This window comes from Olea europaea, chromosome 10, assembly GCF_002742605.1.
Source record: "Olea europaea var. sylvestris chromosome 10, O_europaea_v1, whole genome shotgun sequence".
Lineage (NCBI taxonomy): Eukaryota > Viridiplantae > Streptophyta > Magnoliopsida > Lamiales > Oleaceae > Olea > Olea europaea.
In genome coordinates, this window is record NC_036246.1 from 16208436 (window position 1) to 16223052 (window position 14617).

The 14617-nt window shown below is 31.4% G+C and overlaps 1 protein-coding gene across 3 annotated transcripts; it reads right to left on the reverse strand.

The window, feature by feature from the left end:
• Positions 1–629: 629 nt before the first annotated feature.
• LOC111401376 (serine carboxypeptidase-like 11) lies at positions 630–14351 on the reverse strand. Of its 3 annotated transcripts, XM_023029080.1 has the most exons (14): positions 14179–14351; positions 13835–13980; positions 9276–9352; positions 9012–9134; positions 8095–8197; positions 3798–3835; positions 2948–3046; positions 2410–2496; positions 2192–2329; positions 1569–1640; positions 1356–1477; positions 1167–1280; positions 1032–1077; positions 630–911 (listed from the first exon to the last, which is right to left on the reverse strand). In XM_023029080.1, exons 1-14 carry the CDS (start codon positions 14301–14303, stop codon positions 828–830), a joined length of 1374 nt encoding a protein of 457 aa, XP_022884848.1. In that variant the 5' UTR covers positions 14304–14351; the 3' UTR covers positions 630–827. The 3 variants fall into 3 exon arrangements, with proteins under 3 accessions (XP_022884848.1, XP_022884849.1, XP_022884850.1); XM_023029081.1 differs by lacking the exon at positions 1167–1280; XM_023029082.1 differs by lacking the exons at positions 8095–8197; positions 9012–9134; positions 9276–9352; positions 13835–13980; positions 14179–14351 and adding exons at positions 4563–4665; positions 5480–5602; positions 5744–6397.
• Positions 14352–14617: the final 266 nt, after the last annotated feature.

The following is a 14617-nucleotide window of genomic DNA, read 5'->3' on the forward strand; positions in this document are numbered from 1 at the left end:
TTACACTTTCATTTTGTTCCATTATTAGCCTCCATTCTTCTTGAACATACATAGTCATTAATTCATTTATCTTTAAATGTGTTGTATGAGATTTTGAAAGGTCTATACTGTTATCGGAGAGTATTCAAGATGTAGTGCACAATGAAGGATTAAGACATCTCAACCTCGAGTTTCTCAAGTTGAACCGTAATCATTTGCATGATGTGGTTGCGCACACCTTTCACACCGTTGAGTTTTAAGGATAAAAACTTCATTACAAGAGTGCTTGCTAATGCTTTACCTGAAGTGACGAGTTGAAATTTTAGTCTTTATGAACATCACGCTGAGACGATTAGATCGCTTTCATTATTCATAAAAAGCAATGTGTGCTGCAATGCTGGCATCGGTGATTTCAGTTGGTTTATCTTTCCTAATAGAATAATCAATATCCATCCACTAGAGAAGAATTCTCTCCTTCCATACTTGGGTTGATAACTATATCCATTGATAAGCCATATGACTTCGAGAGCATCTATTGCATACTCTAATGATGGACGAGGTCAATTGATCTCTCCCAAATCAATCAATTATAAAAAGAGATAAGAGAAAGGGATGCAACTACTGTTGCTTTTTCCTTCTATTCTTTACCGTTTGAAAATCTTGTATATTGCATTTTGATCCATATAAATTGAATTTTGAGTTTCAATAGTAGAATTTAGGAAACATGCTAGCAATAATCCCCTCAGTAGCTTATATGAAACTTGGGAAATAGGAAATGATCTCAAGAAATGGAGATTTTAGCAAGGGAACTCCCCTATACAAGACAAAGCAGCAAAACTTGGGAAAGGCTATATAGGCTCATAAGATATCCATCTTTTAAACATAGCAAAACATTCTTCGCGCCTGTATGTAGGAGCCGTGTGGCCTCCTCCCTGTCAACAAAAACATAATGCACAAATAAATGGTAAACAATTAGGAACTAATTTAATTTTTCAGATATATTTATTAAGGGAACAGTGGCTAAAAGCAGAATAATCGAGTAATTTCCTTGCCTTTACTGTTGCAAATGTCATTTGATTAGAATAAGATTTTGTGTAGCTGCAGAAGGGCAAAAGAAAAGGCTAATTCAGCATTTTAAATAAGATGAATCTCAAAGTACAAAGAAAGTAGGGAATTCGAGTATCCACCCAGCCACTTGGTCATTTACAATCCATGGTCTCCATTCATCGACAATGGAGTAATTTAGAGATTTTATCCAAGCTCTAGTCGCAAGGAAGGGAACAACCAGATCATGGTCACCACTGTTTCAATTACATAAAACTTCAGCATGCATTTCAATGAAATTTGTTTGAGTATCCTGATTAAAGTTTTCAGACCTGTATATAAGTGATCTGTAACCTTTGATGCTGAGATTTTTATGGTAAGGCACTGAATTCACAACAGTTATCGTGAAAGTTGTTAAATGACGATTGCATCGCACCCATTCTTCTATAGTCCCCTGTGAAAAAAATAAATAAATAAATAAATTGAAACTTCAACTTTTAGAAGTTTATTTCAGTCAAGCACTATATATCAAGGTTACTAGTTACCTTTCGAACATGGAGAGCTTCTTGGACATCCGGGTTATTTGCCCAATTACTAACGAGCAAGAATTCCTCAGCCTGTAATCATGAAGACATCCCGGTTATTTGCCCAATTAATAACGAGCACGAATTCCTCAGCCTGTAATCATGAAGTGATAACAATTCACTCAATTTCAAAGGTGTTATATGCCAATCAAGCTGAGGCCTGAGACCATGCAAGTCCTTTAGCTATTGTTCTTGAGAAATGACCAGCCTGGTACATGAAAACAAGTAGTGCCGTTGTGTTTTTTTCTTATATAATCCAAATTTTTCCTATACTGGGCATTGAGCAAGGGAAAAAGCATTGTCCACAGACTGCCTAATTGACACCGAGTAAAATCTCAAAAAAAAAAAGAAAAAAAAGGAGCTAAATGTCCCTGAACTTTATGAGTGAATGATAATAAGGTATGTTCACAAACCCACATCATATCATATCAATTCATGCACAAGAAGTTGACAATTAATACGAATTATGATGATTTTGCAATCCAAGATGGCAGTCAACCATGGATTTTTGAGATCCTTATTTGTTTTATACGCCATGCATTTCTATTCATGCATGCAAAGGAAACAAAAACAAGAGTACTTACACGACAGCTAAAACCTTTGTTTGGCTTTCTGAATATATCATCAAGAGATCTTCTTTTGCCAAACAATTGCTGTTGGTTTATATAGTCAAAATCACATTTTGGCTCCAAAATATGCTTGTCATTAATTCCATCGACACACTGCAAAGTGTATGATAAAGGACCTTTAATAACCGATCGTAATATAAGAAACAAGTTTGGTCTTCCAAATAGTAGCATACTTCATTGAAAGCCTGAACACCCTGATTACACAGTGCATTATTTGGATCAATCCGAAAATATTCTCCTTTGCAATGTTTCTTCAGAGACTGCAAAAGAAGGATATGAAGTATTAATTTTCACGGCTTAATATGTGTTAATTTTAGTTCACATTAAAAACCGCACGCATTTATGAAGGCCTTTGATTATGAGATAGGTTATTAACCTCTCACACATATTTGGAACATTGGAATATTCAGTACTTGATAGAATCATGTCTCTCTTTCTAGATACTGTCCAATTCTCTCCTGGTAAAAAATATGTTTTCCCCCAAGTAGTGTCAAGTTTAAATTATCAGAGGCAATTGATATAACTTTTTGAATATGGAGGTAATAAGTTTATATATAAAATGATTTAATATCGTTGGTTTCCATCACTGCTGTTCCCTTAATTATATGACGAGTAAATTGCTCGACTTTCAAGTCACAGTTGAGCCAGTAATCTATTAATGAACAAGATGAATAAGAAAAAATTTCCAAGAATCTTTAAAAAGAAACTGACCTTGTAAAGTTCACTGGAAATAAATCCCATTCCATGAGAATATGGGATCTTGTAATTGAGGTCACTATGAGAGGTTACAGGGTTTCCGAGTATGTATCCCTGAAACCATGACAATATCATAATCTATTTAGTGAAGCATTGGGCTGAAACCAGATTATTGCTTAAAATTTACAGCCCCAAGTTCAGTTGTCCCTGTTTATGTTTGTTGGGTGATTGAATTCTACGTGATTGAATTCTACATATATATCTTTTTCAAATCAACTAAATTCTACTTGCTCCAAAATCCTTAAGGTATGCATCATCACTTATCCGAATTTTTTGGTGAATTCTTTAGCAAGCCACTCTTGCAAGTTTCTACAAGCACCAAAAATCCTTGAAAGGGGACACTAACAATCACTAATAGGAAAATGACCAAAAGTGATAAACTAGCAGCTTATGTTGATAAAAGTATTTGACCTATATGGATAAGTGGTGGGTAGTAATATGAGATGTCCTATGTAACAACCAAAAAAAAAAAAAAAGGGAGAAAAGGAAAATGCAAAAAAGACGGCCCATGTAGCGAAAATTTTAGTTCATTTTTTCATTCTTTTCATTGGGATCTTAGCCCTTGTTTGAATCCCCTTTTTTTCATCAAAGTACATTCTTCAACAGTAATTTGACCTTATTTCAACCATACATTTTCAATAAAATAATATTACACGTAAATCTAAAACTTTTCCTTATTTTTTAACCACACATTTCTCATCTAACACTATTTGAAAATGCATTTTTTTGAAGAAAATGGGGCTCAAACAACCCTTTAGTAACACGGGCATGTATTCATTAATAGATCAATAGAAATAGTGAAAACCTTAAGATTAATAATAGGTTTGATACCAGCTCCAATACCTGCAAAGTTGAAACTACACATTGTCATATTTCCTTAATGACAATTTGGTTTTTCTCTTTGGCATTTCATGGCCCTCAAGTGAATTTATTTCTAAAACTAAAAGGTTAATTTGAAAAATAGTCGCAGATGCCAATGTAAACAGCTGCAGAATCATTGGCGAATATACATCGCTCTTTGCAGTTTTTGAAAATGTTAATAACTTGTACTTAGTTTTTTGCTTGCTTGACTAAATTGTAAGTAAATTTAAAATGCCATATGACAAAAAGATGGCATTATGGCATTTTATTTAATATTTTAAGGATGCAATTTTCCATGAGAATTCCCTTGAAACTATTTTTTTGGTATTTTTTAATATAGGAGTTTAACAATTAATACATTATATTAATTAAAATTTTTTTTTTATTTATACAAAATTTGAATTTACTTATAAACATATGGAATATAATTACTCCTTCAAGTTTTACTCAAATTACATTTTGAAACTAGAATTACAACAATTTAATTTAATATTTATGAATTCAAATATTTTATTATTTAACAAAGAAGGTTTAACATACTTTTATTTTCGAATGAACTAAAATAATTTCAAAATTCAGCTGACAGAAGCAAGTATGAGAGATAAGTATGGTCAATATTGTTAAGTTTCATTGACATGGTTCCTTATTTAGTGGATATCTTCCAAACCTTGCTTTGTAGTAGCATCATACAATAGTTGGATCATCTTACCATCTGCTATGATTTGAGTTAGAACAGGAACTATAAGGCCAGAGTACGAGTCCCCACCAACGTAGAATTGATTGGAAATAAATTGGGGATGCTCAATCAACCACTGCAAAATCAATTTCACAAGAACATTAGATTGATTTATCACTGTTTGATTTCTTTTGAAGAAATCCCTTCTTTTCTGCCCAGAGAAGTACTGACTCCTATCATCTTTTTCTATTAAAGGGCATTTCAATGAAATCCTAAAACCTTACAAATATATTGTTCCTTCACTATGATATTGCTCGTTTGTTGTGGAATGATATTCTGGCATCTTAACACATGGATTGTGTTGCTGAGGTGTATGAAAGACGTGCTAAAAGCATAGACGAAAAAGTTTCGCCACAATGATAGCAAGCTTATATAGAACCTTATTCTGAGTTGCATTGTATGGTATGTATAAAGAGAAAGAAACGGTCGTTGTTTTAATGATAAAACACGACAACAAAGCAGATTAAAGAATTGTTTTATTTGACATTGTATATTTGATTTAATGCTACGGCTACTAAGCATATAGACGGGCTCCCCAATTTTATGTTGTTCCTTTTTGGTGTAAATTCATAATACACTTCATGTGTATTTTCCATTGATTAATAAAATATTTGATTACATTTTGGAAAAAAAAAAGATTGCAAGTGCAAAAATTTTAGTTGAGACAATCCCGCAAAACCCAAACCAGTTACATGGCAAGCTAAAATCTACTAGTCATTTCATCAATCGCATGAATTAGTTATTAACCGATCACAACTCTAGTAAAAATTTCTTATCTGAGGCAAGAGAATAAGAAAATACATAGTATTTAGAAGCCAATTTTCTTTTTCCAAAAAAAGAAAATATAAAGCACAAAAGACAGAGTTAGCAAGAAATCCATGAAAAAGTACCTTTTGAAGGAATTCATGGGCATAGCCACAAGCTTCTATATCAGTACACTCTTCCACAGTTGGAGTTCTCGCATAAGAGAAACCAGTAAGCACTGGTGAGTCTAAGAATATTATGTTCGCCACCTGGAAATTCAAGAGACGCCATTGAGTTTGAGTTAATTCGTACGCATGATCATACTATCGCATATGTATACAAAAGATAAAATCGCGTCTATCGTATGTGAATTAATGAAGCTACAAGGGCATAAATACTTTGACATTTACCTTTGTCCATGAGTTAGAGTTCAAAACCAACGAGGGCAATCCCCCATTATAGTTAATGGTATCAAAAGAAAATGGACCTGCATTGAGAAGTAGCATCATATTCATAGAGCACGGTACCACAATTCAACAATAATAGCATGGTTACGGCTATTAGATACTTTCCAACATTCAAATTAGGATAGAAATTGCTCTTTCGTTGTAGTTATGACCAAACTGTCACTGCGTAATTTTATCAAATAGGTTCAAGACAATCAAGTACAACAATCCCAGAAAACGTATCAATCAAAACTTCAAAGAGAAATGCAATACCTACAGATAAGAATTCACGCCGTTTGACCCAAATCTGGTACACATCAACGGGTAGGCAAAATCTTGGGTATAGATCAAGAGAAGTACATTATAACATAGATAAGTTCTCCTTATAGCAGATAACCCTCATATATACTCCACCCAAGTAGTAATTGAGTTGAAATTGGTTTATAAACGTTTGTTCTGTTTTTCTCTAGCCAGATAATATGATAAAACACATAATAGAATCTAGACCAAAAAAATAAAGAAAAAGGATCTTGTTATAAAATTATATTGATAATTATATAGTTTTATCATCTATCTCATTCTAATTATAACTATCATTTTGAACTCTAGAAATACGAGTGTTGAAGTTTTTAATGTGTTATGGACATTAGTTTTGTGCAGCAATCCATTTGGTACATTCCGAAATCTGTTTTTTAAAAAGTTTGGTGTCATAACATAATTGCTCAATAATTATGAAATTTGTTCTTCGATTTTTTTTTTTAAATGTTTGTAAAATTTATACGTTTACGATGATTATTAAATATTTTTTATGTCTTTAATCTGATTCAATATTTTTTGTTACCCTTTTATAAATTTTAAATTAATAATTTATTATATTATTGCTTTTGAAGAAGCATAATATTATAATTAATATTTCGAAAGATTATTAATTGCAGATTTGTTTATTACAATAGTTTGTTTTTTTCTCTTGATTAGCACACTATTATTGATAAATATTTTATTTAGATTTTACTTGTTCTCGAAGAGAATAAATTGTGTTTTTACTCATGAAGAGTAAATCTTTGCATAATTTATTGTAATAATATGTGATTGCTTGTGAAGAGTATGAATTACAAATTTCAATATTTCAAATGAATATTGACATATGACTTTTAAAGAAGCAATGATAAAATACAATGTGCTCTTAGAATAACATACATTTAGAAGAATATATCATTTTGAATTAGTATTTATTCCCGAAGGAAACATACAATTAATGTCATATGGACATTGATTTTTATATGATTATATCGTAGTTAATTATATTTTCGAGAATTGATTGTCTTTTGTTTGAATGAACAGTTATTCAAATGGTAAACATTATATTGAATTAGAAGTTCAATTACTAAATGTATTATTATTTGCCACGACTCATTGGACCATCATTGGATTAATAATGATGCGAAATTGAGAATTTAAATGGACACTAATGAAGACTCAGAAAATTCTTCAATCCAATGAATTCATATATGATATTTGCTCTCTATTATTAGTTATTAACTATCATTAGCTAAATAAGGACTGAATTTTATATATTTTTGAAAAATAATTAAGGTGATATATATTTTTGGAAATTATACTCTTCTATTTTTCAAGTTACAACATCCTGATGGCTTATGTGTTCACTTGTTTCAGGAAAAGTTTATGAAAGTTGCACTCTGGTGAATCCAAAAGTTATACCAGTCTAACTGGTATGAAAAAAGAAAAAAAATGGATCTCTGAATGTGAGATATAAGGAATTATGGGAAGTCCTACTCAAGTGAATCTAAACTGACTCACCTTTGTCTTTTCATGTAAATGCTTTCCCTTTTTCCTAATAACTTGTGTATAATGGTTTATATTTCGCAATATTAGGGTTTTTGAAGTTGAATAAAGCTTCATTTGTTCTGAGTCTCAAAATTGTGAGCTGTCAAATTTTAAGCCCTAAGGTCTCGGCGAAAAAGTATTTTCGCGTTGAATATTGTTTGTCGACAAGCTATTATGGACATTAGTTTTGTGCAGCAATCCATTTGGTACATTCCGAAATCTGTTTTTTAAAAAGTTTGGTGTCATAACATAATTGCTCAATAATTATGAAATTTGTTCTTCGCTTTTTTTTTTTTAAATGTTTGTAAAATTTATACGTTTACGATGATTATTAAATATTTTTTATGTCTTTAATCTGATTCAATATTTTGGTCAATATTGTTAAGTTTCATTGACATGGTTCCTTATTTAGTGGATATCTTCCAAACCTTGCTTTGTAGTAGCATCATACAATAGTTGGATCATCTTACCATCTGCTATGATTTGAGTTAGAACAGGAACTATAAGGCCAGAGTACGAGTCCCCACCAACGTAGAATTGATTGGAAATAAATTGGGGATGCTCAATCAACCACTGCAAAATCAATTTCACAAGAACATTAGATTGATTTATCACTGTTTGATTTCTTTTGAAGAAATCCCTTCTTTTCTGCCCAGAGAAGTACTGACTCCTATCATCTTTTTCTATTAAAGGGCATTTCAATGAAATCCTAAAACCTTACAAATATATTGTTCCTTCACTATGATATTGCTCGTTTGTTGTGGAATGATATTCTGGCATCTCAACACATGGATTGTGTTGCTGAGGTGTATGAAAGACGTGCTAAAAGCATAGAGGAAAAAGTTTCGCCACAATGATAGCAAGCTTATATAGAACCTTATTCTGAGTTGCATTGTATGGTATGTATAAAGAGAAAGAAACAGTCGTTGTTTTAATGATAAAACACGACAACAAAGCAGATTAAAGAATTGTTTTATTTGACATTGTATATTTGATTTAATGCTACGACTACTAAGCATATAGACGGGCTCCCCAATTTTATGTTGTTCCTTTTTGGTGTAAATTCATAATACACTTCATGTGTATTTTCCATTGATTAATAAAATATTTGATTACATTTTGGAAAAAAAAAAGATTGCAAGTGCAAAAATTTTAGTTGAGACAATCCCGCAAAACCCAAACCAGTTACATGGCAAGCTAAAATCTACTAGTCATTTCATCAATCGCATGAATTAGTTATTAACCGATCACAACTCTAGTAAAAATTTCTTATCTGAGGCAAGAGAATAAGAAAATACATAGTATTTAGAAGCCAATTTTCTTTTTCCAAAAAAAGAAAATATAAAGCACAAAAGACAGAGTTAGCAAGAAATCCATGAAAAAGTACCTTTTGAAGGAATTCATGGGCATAGCCACAAGCTTCTATATCAGTACACTCTTCCACAGTTGGAGTTCTCGCATAAGAGAAACCAGTAAGCACTGGTGAGTCTAAGAATATTATGTTCGCCACCTGGAAATTCAAGAGACGCCATTGAGTTTGAGTTAATTCGTACGCATGATCATACTATCGCATATGTATACAAAAGATAAAATCGCGTCTATCGTATGTGAATTAATGAAGCTACAAGGGCATAAATACTTTGACATTTACCTTTGTCCATGAGTTAGAGTTCAAAACCAACGAGGGCAATCCCCCATTATAGTTAATGGTATCAAAAGAAAATGGACCTGCATTGAGAAGTAGCATCATATTCATAGAGCACGGTACCACAATTCAACAATAATAGCATGGTTACGGCTATTAGATACTTTCCAACATTCAAATTAGGATAGAAATTGCTCTTTCGTTGTAGTTATGACCAAACTGTCACTGCGTAATTTTATCAAATAGGTTCAAGACAATCAAGTACAACAATCCCAGAAAACGTATCAATCAAAACTTCAAAGAGAAATGCAATACCTACAGATAAGAATTCACGCCGTTTGACCCAAATCTGGTACACATCAACGGGTAGGCAAAATCTTGGGTATAGATCAAGAGAAGTACATTATAACATAGATAAGTTCTCCTTATAGCAGATAACCCTCATATATACTCCACCCAAGTAGTAATTGAGTTGAAATTGGTTTATAAACGTTTGTTCTGTTTTTCTCTAGCCAGATAATATGATAAAACACATAATAGAATCTAGACCAAAAAAATAAAGAAAAAGGATCTTGTTATAAAATTGAAGGAATTCAGTATGTCCTCTCTACAAGATCTTGAAAGCTTTTGTAAAAATCCTTAAAAATCATGGTAATAATAATGTATTGTCACTAACTTTTGCATAGATTTGAAACTAGATTAATCGATATCAATCAAAATAGCAAGTTTAAGGGCTCCTAAGCAGACAATTCATCTTCTAATCTCAAAGAGTTTATCCACACAATCAAAGAGAACTATGGTTCAAGTATGTTACTAAGAGTACTAAAAATGATCTTAATTTTCTCTTTCATGAAACGTGTAAATGATAAAAGCTATTAGGTGATGCAAATATGTTTATATGTGGCATGCTACAATCCTAAGCTTGCTTATCCAGTTCAATTGTTGTGAAATAAAGAAAATATTAGAGACATTGCATTGGACAGTTTGGAGAAGTATGGAGTTCGAGTAATAAGACTCTCCAAAGGTGTACGACTTTTACAATGATCTCTACAGCTACCTTGCCGATATTGGGAAAATTCAAGCCCCTACATCTCCATTTTTGTGCAAGAATCCAAGGTATTTTTAACAATTATGTATAAATGTTGAATTAAATTAAATTACATATTTTTTTTAGTTTACTTTAAATTTGTGTTTATTATTACCTGCTCTTTAATTAAATTTATGGTAATGGAAAAAGAAATCAATATGTATTATTGTTTTTTTACTCAATGCCAGCTTAAATCAAGGTCTAGAAAAGAAAATTTTAGAATTTTTATAAGGTTTGATTGGTATTTATGCTGTAAAATTAATAAATTATGGGTTTCAATGAGGGAAAATTAATTTTCTTATTGATTATAAGCTTTTTATTAATTTGGAATATTCCTGGATATGTGTGAATGCTCCAAGATAGTGTTTGAGATCACTTGTTTAAGGTGATCCTTTAATGACAAATACAAGACAACATTCAGTTTAGTAATTGAATTTGATCGGCGTGGGGTGGTTGGCGGGGTGGGTGGGAGGAGGTGTTCAAAGTTAAAATCTCGTGAATTGCTTTTGGGGTTTCTTATTGAGTCTTGTTTGAGTTATATTATTTTTATAAGAATATATTTTTAAATAGTGTATTGATGAAAAATGTGTGGTTAAAAAATAAGAAAAAATTTTGAATTTACGTGTAATATTATTTTATTGAAGAATGTATGATTAAAATGATATCAAATCATTGTTTAAGAATATATTTTTTTCCAAAGACTGTGGCTCAAACAGGGTCTGATTCGGGAGATCACGTTCGACGTGTAATCCTTCAAAAGTCAACGCGATAATTTGGTTTTGTAGACTTTTTTTTGACATAAACTCTTAATTTACACAATAATTTAGTTTTAGTTTTTTCTTGCAGAGAGAGGCCTCAAATTTAAATATATTCAAAATGTGTGTTATGTCAAGATCAGTAGTACCAACATATGGAAATATATATATTTTTTGCCCTTCAAGATATATTTAAAAATCACACATTTTAATATCAAGGAGTTATAAATGGAAGCAAATGTTGAAAGTTACACATCAACCTATTATTTGTGGCTCAATGTTCTATCCACGTAATCCTATAATTTCTACATACAATTATTTTAACATTATTCAATTAAAATGCAAAACACGTTCATCCCACTAGTCATGATTAAAAGTTACTATATCCTCGTATAGAATAACCAACATTCACATTCACTGAAGTTTGTAACTTGAAGTTTTTCTAATTATTTAATCACTAAAGGTTAATACAGTTACATCATTAGTCATTCGGTAAAAATAACATATATTGTGACAATATATATGTGAAGTGGATCAAGCACCGCTAATACAAATACTTAGCCACTTCTTGGTTTTGGATTAAAATTTCAATTCAAAGTCAATATTAGATTTAACCACATATTTCATAGGATTCACAACTTTTCAATCACACGTTTCAAATATTTCTATCGATATTTTAATCTCCACCAAATACCCTCTTATTGGTGAAAAAAAGAATAAAAAGGTCTGTTTCTAAAAAGATCAAAAAATAAGGAAAACACAACTTATGCACGTGGCAATTGAATTAGTGTTGTTTGGTCCACTTAACCTATGTCACGTCAAATTATGTTAATTTTACGGATAATGTTATATAGCACCAGTTTATGTGACATTATGTAATATATTCAATTAAGCATTTCTTTGATCCACATTATTTGGCTAAGAATGCATTTTTGAATGGTATTGATGGAGAATGCAATTCAAAAATATGAAAAAGTTATGAATTTAGAAGCGATCTGACTCCTGGGTAGGAGGCAGGAGCGTAAGAGCTAAGGAATTTGAGTCCTGAGTTCTTCTTTGGTATCTCTAAAAAATATGAAAAAGTTATAAATTTACGTGTAATATTATTTATTAAAGAATGTGTAGTTAAAAAGAAGAAAGAAAAATAATATATATGTTAGAAATATTGGAGATTAAATAGGGGCTAAATATGAAATTATGTTATTCATTTAAAAATAACGCTATCTGACATCACTGTACTACAACATTAGTTTAGATGGCTCTAATTGATGGGTTCAATGAAAAGATAGATAGAGTGATTTTTTAATTATATCTTTCATAACTATTTTTTAACATCAATTATACTAAATAACATTGCTTTTAATTAAGCCCTTGTTTGAGCCATATTATTTTCCTTAGAATGTATTTTTGTATAGTGTATTGATGAAAAATGTGTGATTAAAAAATAAAGAAAAATTTTAGTTTTACGTGTAATATTATTTTATTAAAAAATATGTGGTTGAAATAATGTCAAATCACTCTTTAAGAATGTATTTTTTTGAAAAAAATATAGCTCAAACATGGCCTTAATTGTACATTTTATTTAATGACATTTAATGTCACCTAGAGTGATGTCGTACCACAATTGATGGTAAATAGCATTAAATATACCAGTAATGCTATTTATAGTTCTCACTGCGGTAATCGTCTTATGTGACATCTTACATAACGATTTGTAATTTAATTTATTAATATAGTAGTTTTTTCTTAGCTCATATATCAAATCACTAATCGACACATGAATGCCATATAGAGCATTTATGACAGTCAGTAACTGTAAATAGCGTTATTCTAAATTTACTAACCCGAATGACTAATGATAAAACCATTATAAATTTTATTGACCAATGAGTTAGGAAAAAACTTTATAGATCCCTTGTAACTTCACACAAACGTTAGTGACTGTTGGTGAAAGGTACTTCCACCTACTATCCCAAGAAGGTCAGTCAGCAAACTTGGCACCTAATTTTTTGACCTTTTTTCAGCTGATCATTCCTTACAAATCACGTTCTCTTGATGACATTCACCAATTTCGAATCAAAGACAGATGGGAGGGGAAGAGACTTTTGTTGTTTTTTTTATTTTTATTTTTATTTTTTTATTTTATTTGTTGTTTATTTATTTTTGTCTTATTGTAAAGGACGATGTTGCACTTAAAATAAAAAGTTTAGGTTGCCCCTAGGGCATATCTCCCAGTGGCAAAAGGGAGGGCGGATAGGGCTCAGCGCGGCAGTGTGCAGAGTTCGATTCCCCGCAAGGTGGAATTGACTTTGTTGCAAGCGGGAATTATCATATGAGTTAACAGTCTTGGCCTATCCATGTGCTCTCCACCCTGGCTCCTGGGAGGCACATCCTGGAATTTACCTCCTCCACGATGGTCCAGAGCAGGATCGGTGGGGGCCTTTAAAGTTGAGGATCAACCTTTTTTTTAAAAGGTTTAGGTTAAACGTCAAAAGAGGGGGAAAAAAAAAAAAAAAGATAAAAGTACGACCAAGTGCATGGTAGTAGATTGCGTAAACTAGCCATACTCTGTACCATCATAGATTCAATAGTTTTTGCGAAGAATGGTTGCAAATTTAATCATCCAAATTTCAAATATATGCATTGAAAAAACTCCCTTAATTCTGCATACGAACGAAATAGGAAAAAACAAATGTTTATTGAAAGTAATTACTGCAAATTACCTATTTCATAGGAAAGACCACTCAAGGATGAACAGCCAGGACCTCCAGTAAGCCAAATAATAAGAGGATCATTTTCTGGGTTCGTTTCTGATTCGACAAAGTAGTAGAAAAGCTGCACATCCTCCGATTCTCCAACTCCAATATACCTGTCAATCATGTCGAACCAAAATAAAAAGAAGGAAGTTACGTCTGAGTTAAACTTGGAGATGAAAGTCTTCTTTCGTTTCTCGACTTTGAAGTATCTTTAATAAACTTTAATAATTAATAAATATGACCCTAAAATAAAATAGTTTCATTAGGTTACAAAGATTAAAAGTTCAATATGAAAAATGAATAATGCTTACCCAGTTTCCAGTTTGAAAGGAAGATGACCCTCAAATCCAGGAAGAAACTCAACGATCGAATGAGAATATGCATATTGCGGAAGAATAAGTAGAAGCAGATTGAAAATAAGTAAAAAACTGGACATTTTGTTGAGTTCAAAACCAAAGAGTAATAAAATTATCCTTATTACATCTGCACATCTCACAAAGAAATATATATATATATATATATATATATATATATATATATTTAGAAAGAACTAATTTAGACATGAAAAATGTACATAATAGATTACATAATATGATTTAGAGAGAAAAGATTGGATAAAAAAGTTGATTATGGTTTAAACTCATAAATGATGAAATGTCATGCGATATTATATCATATGTTATACAAATATTTATGTACATGTAACAAGATCATCTAACTAAATAATACATTATCTCTCCCGACACCCCT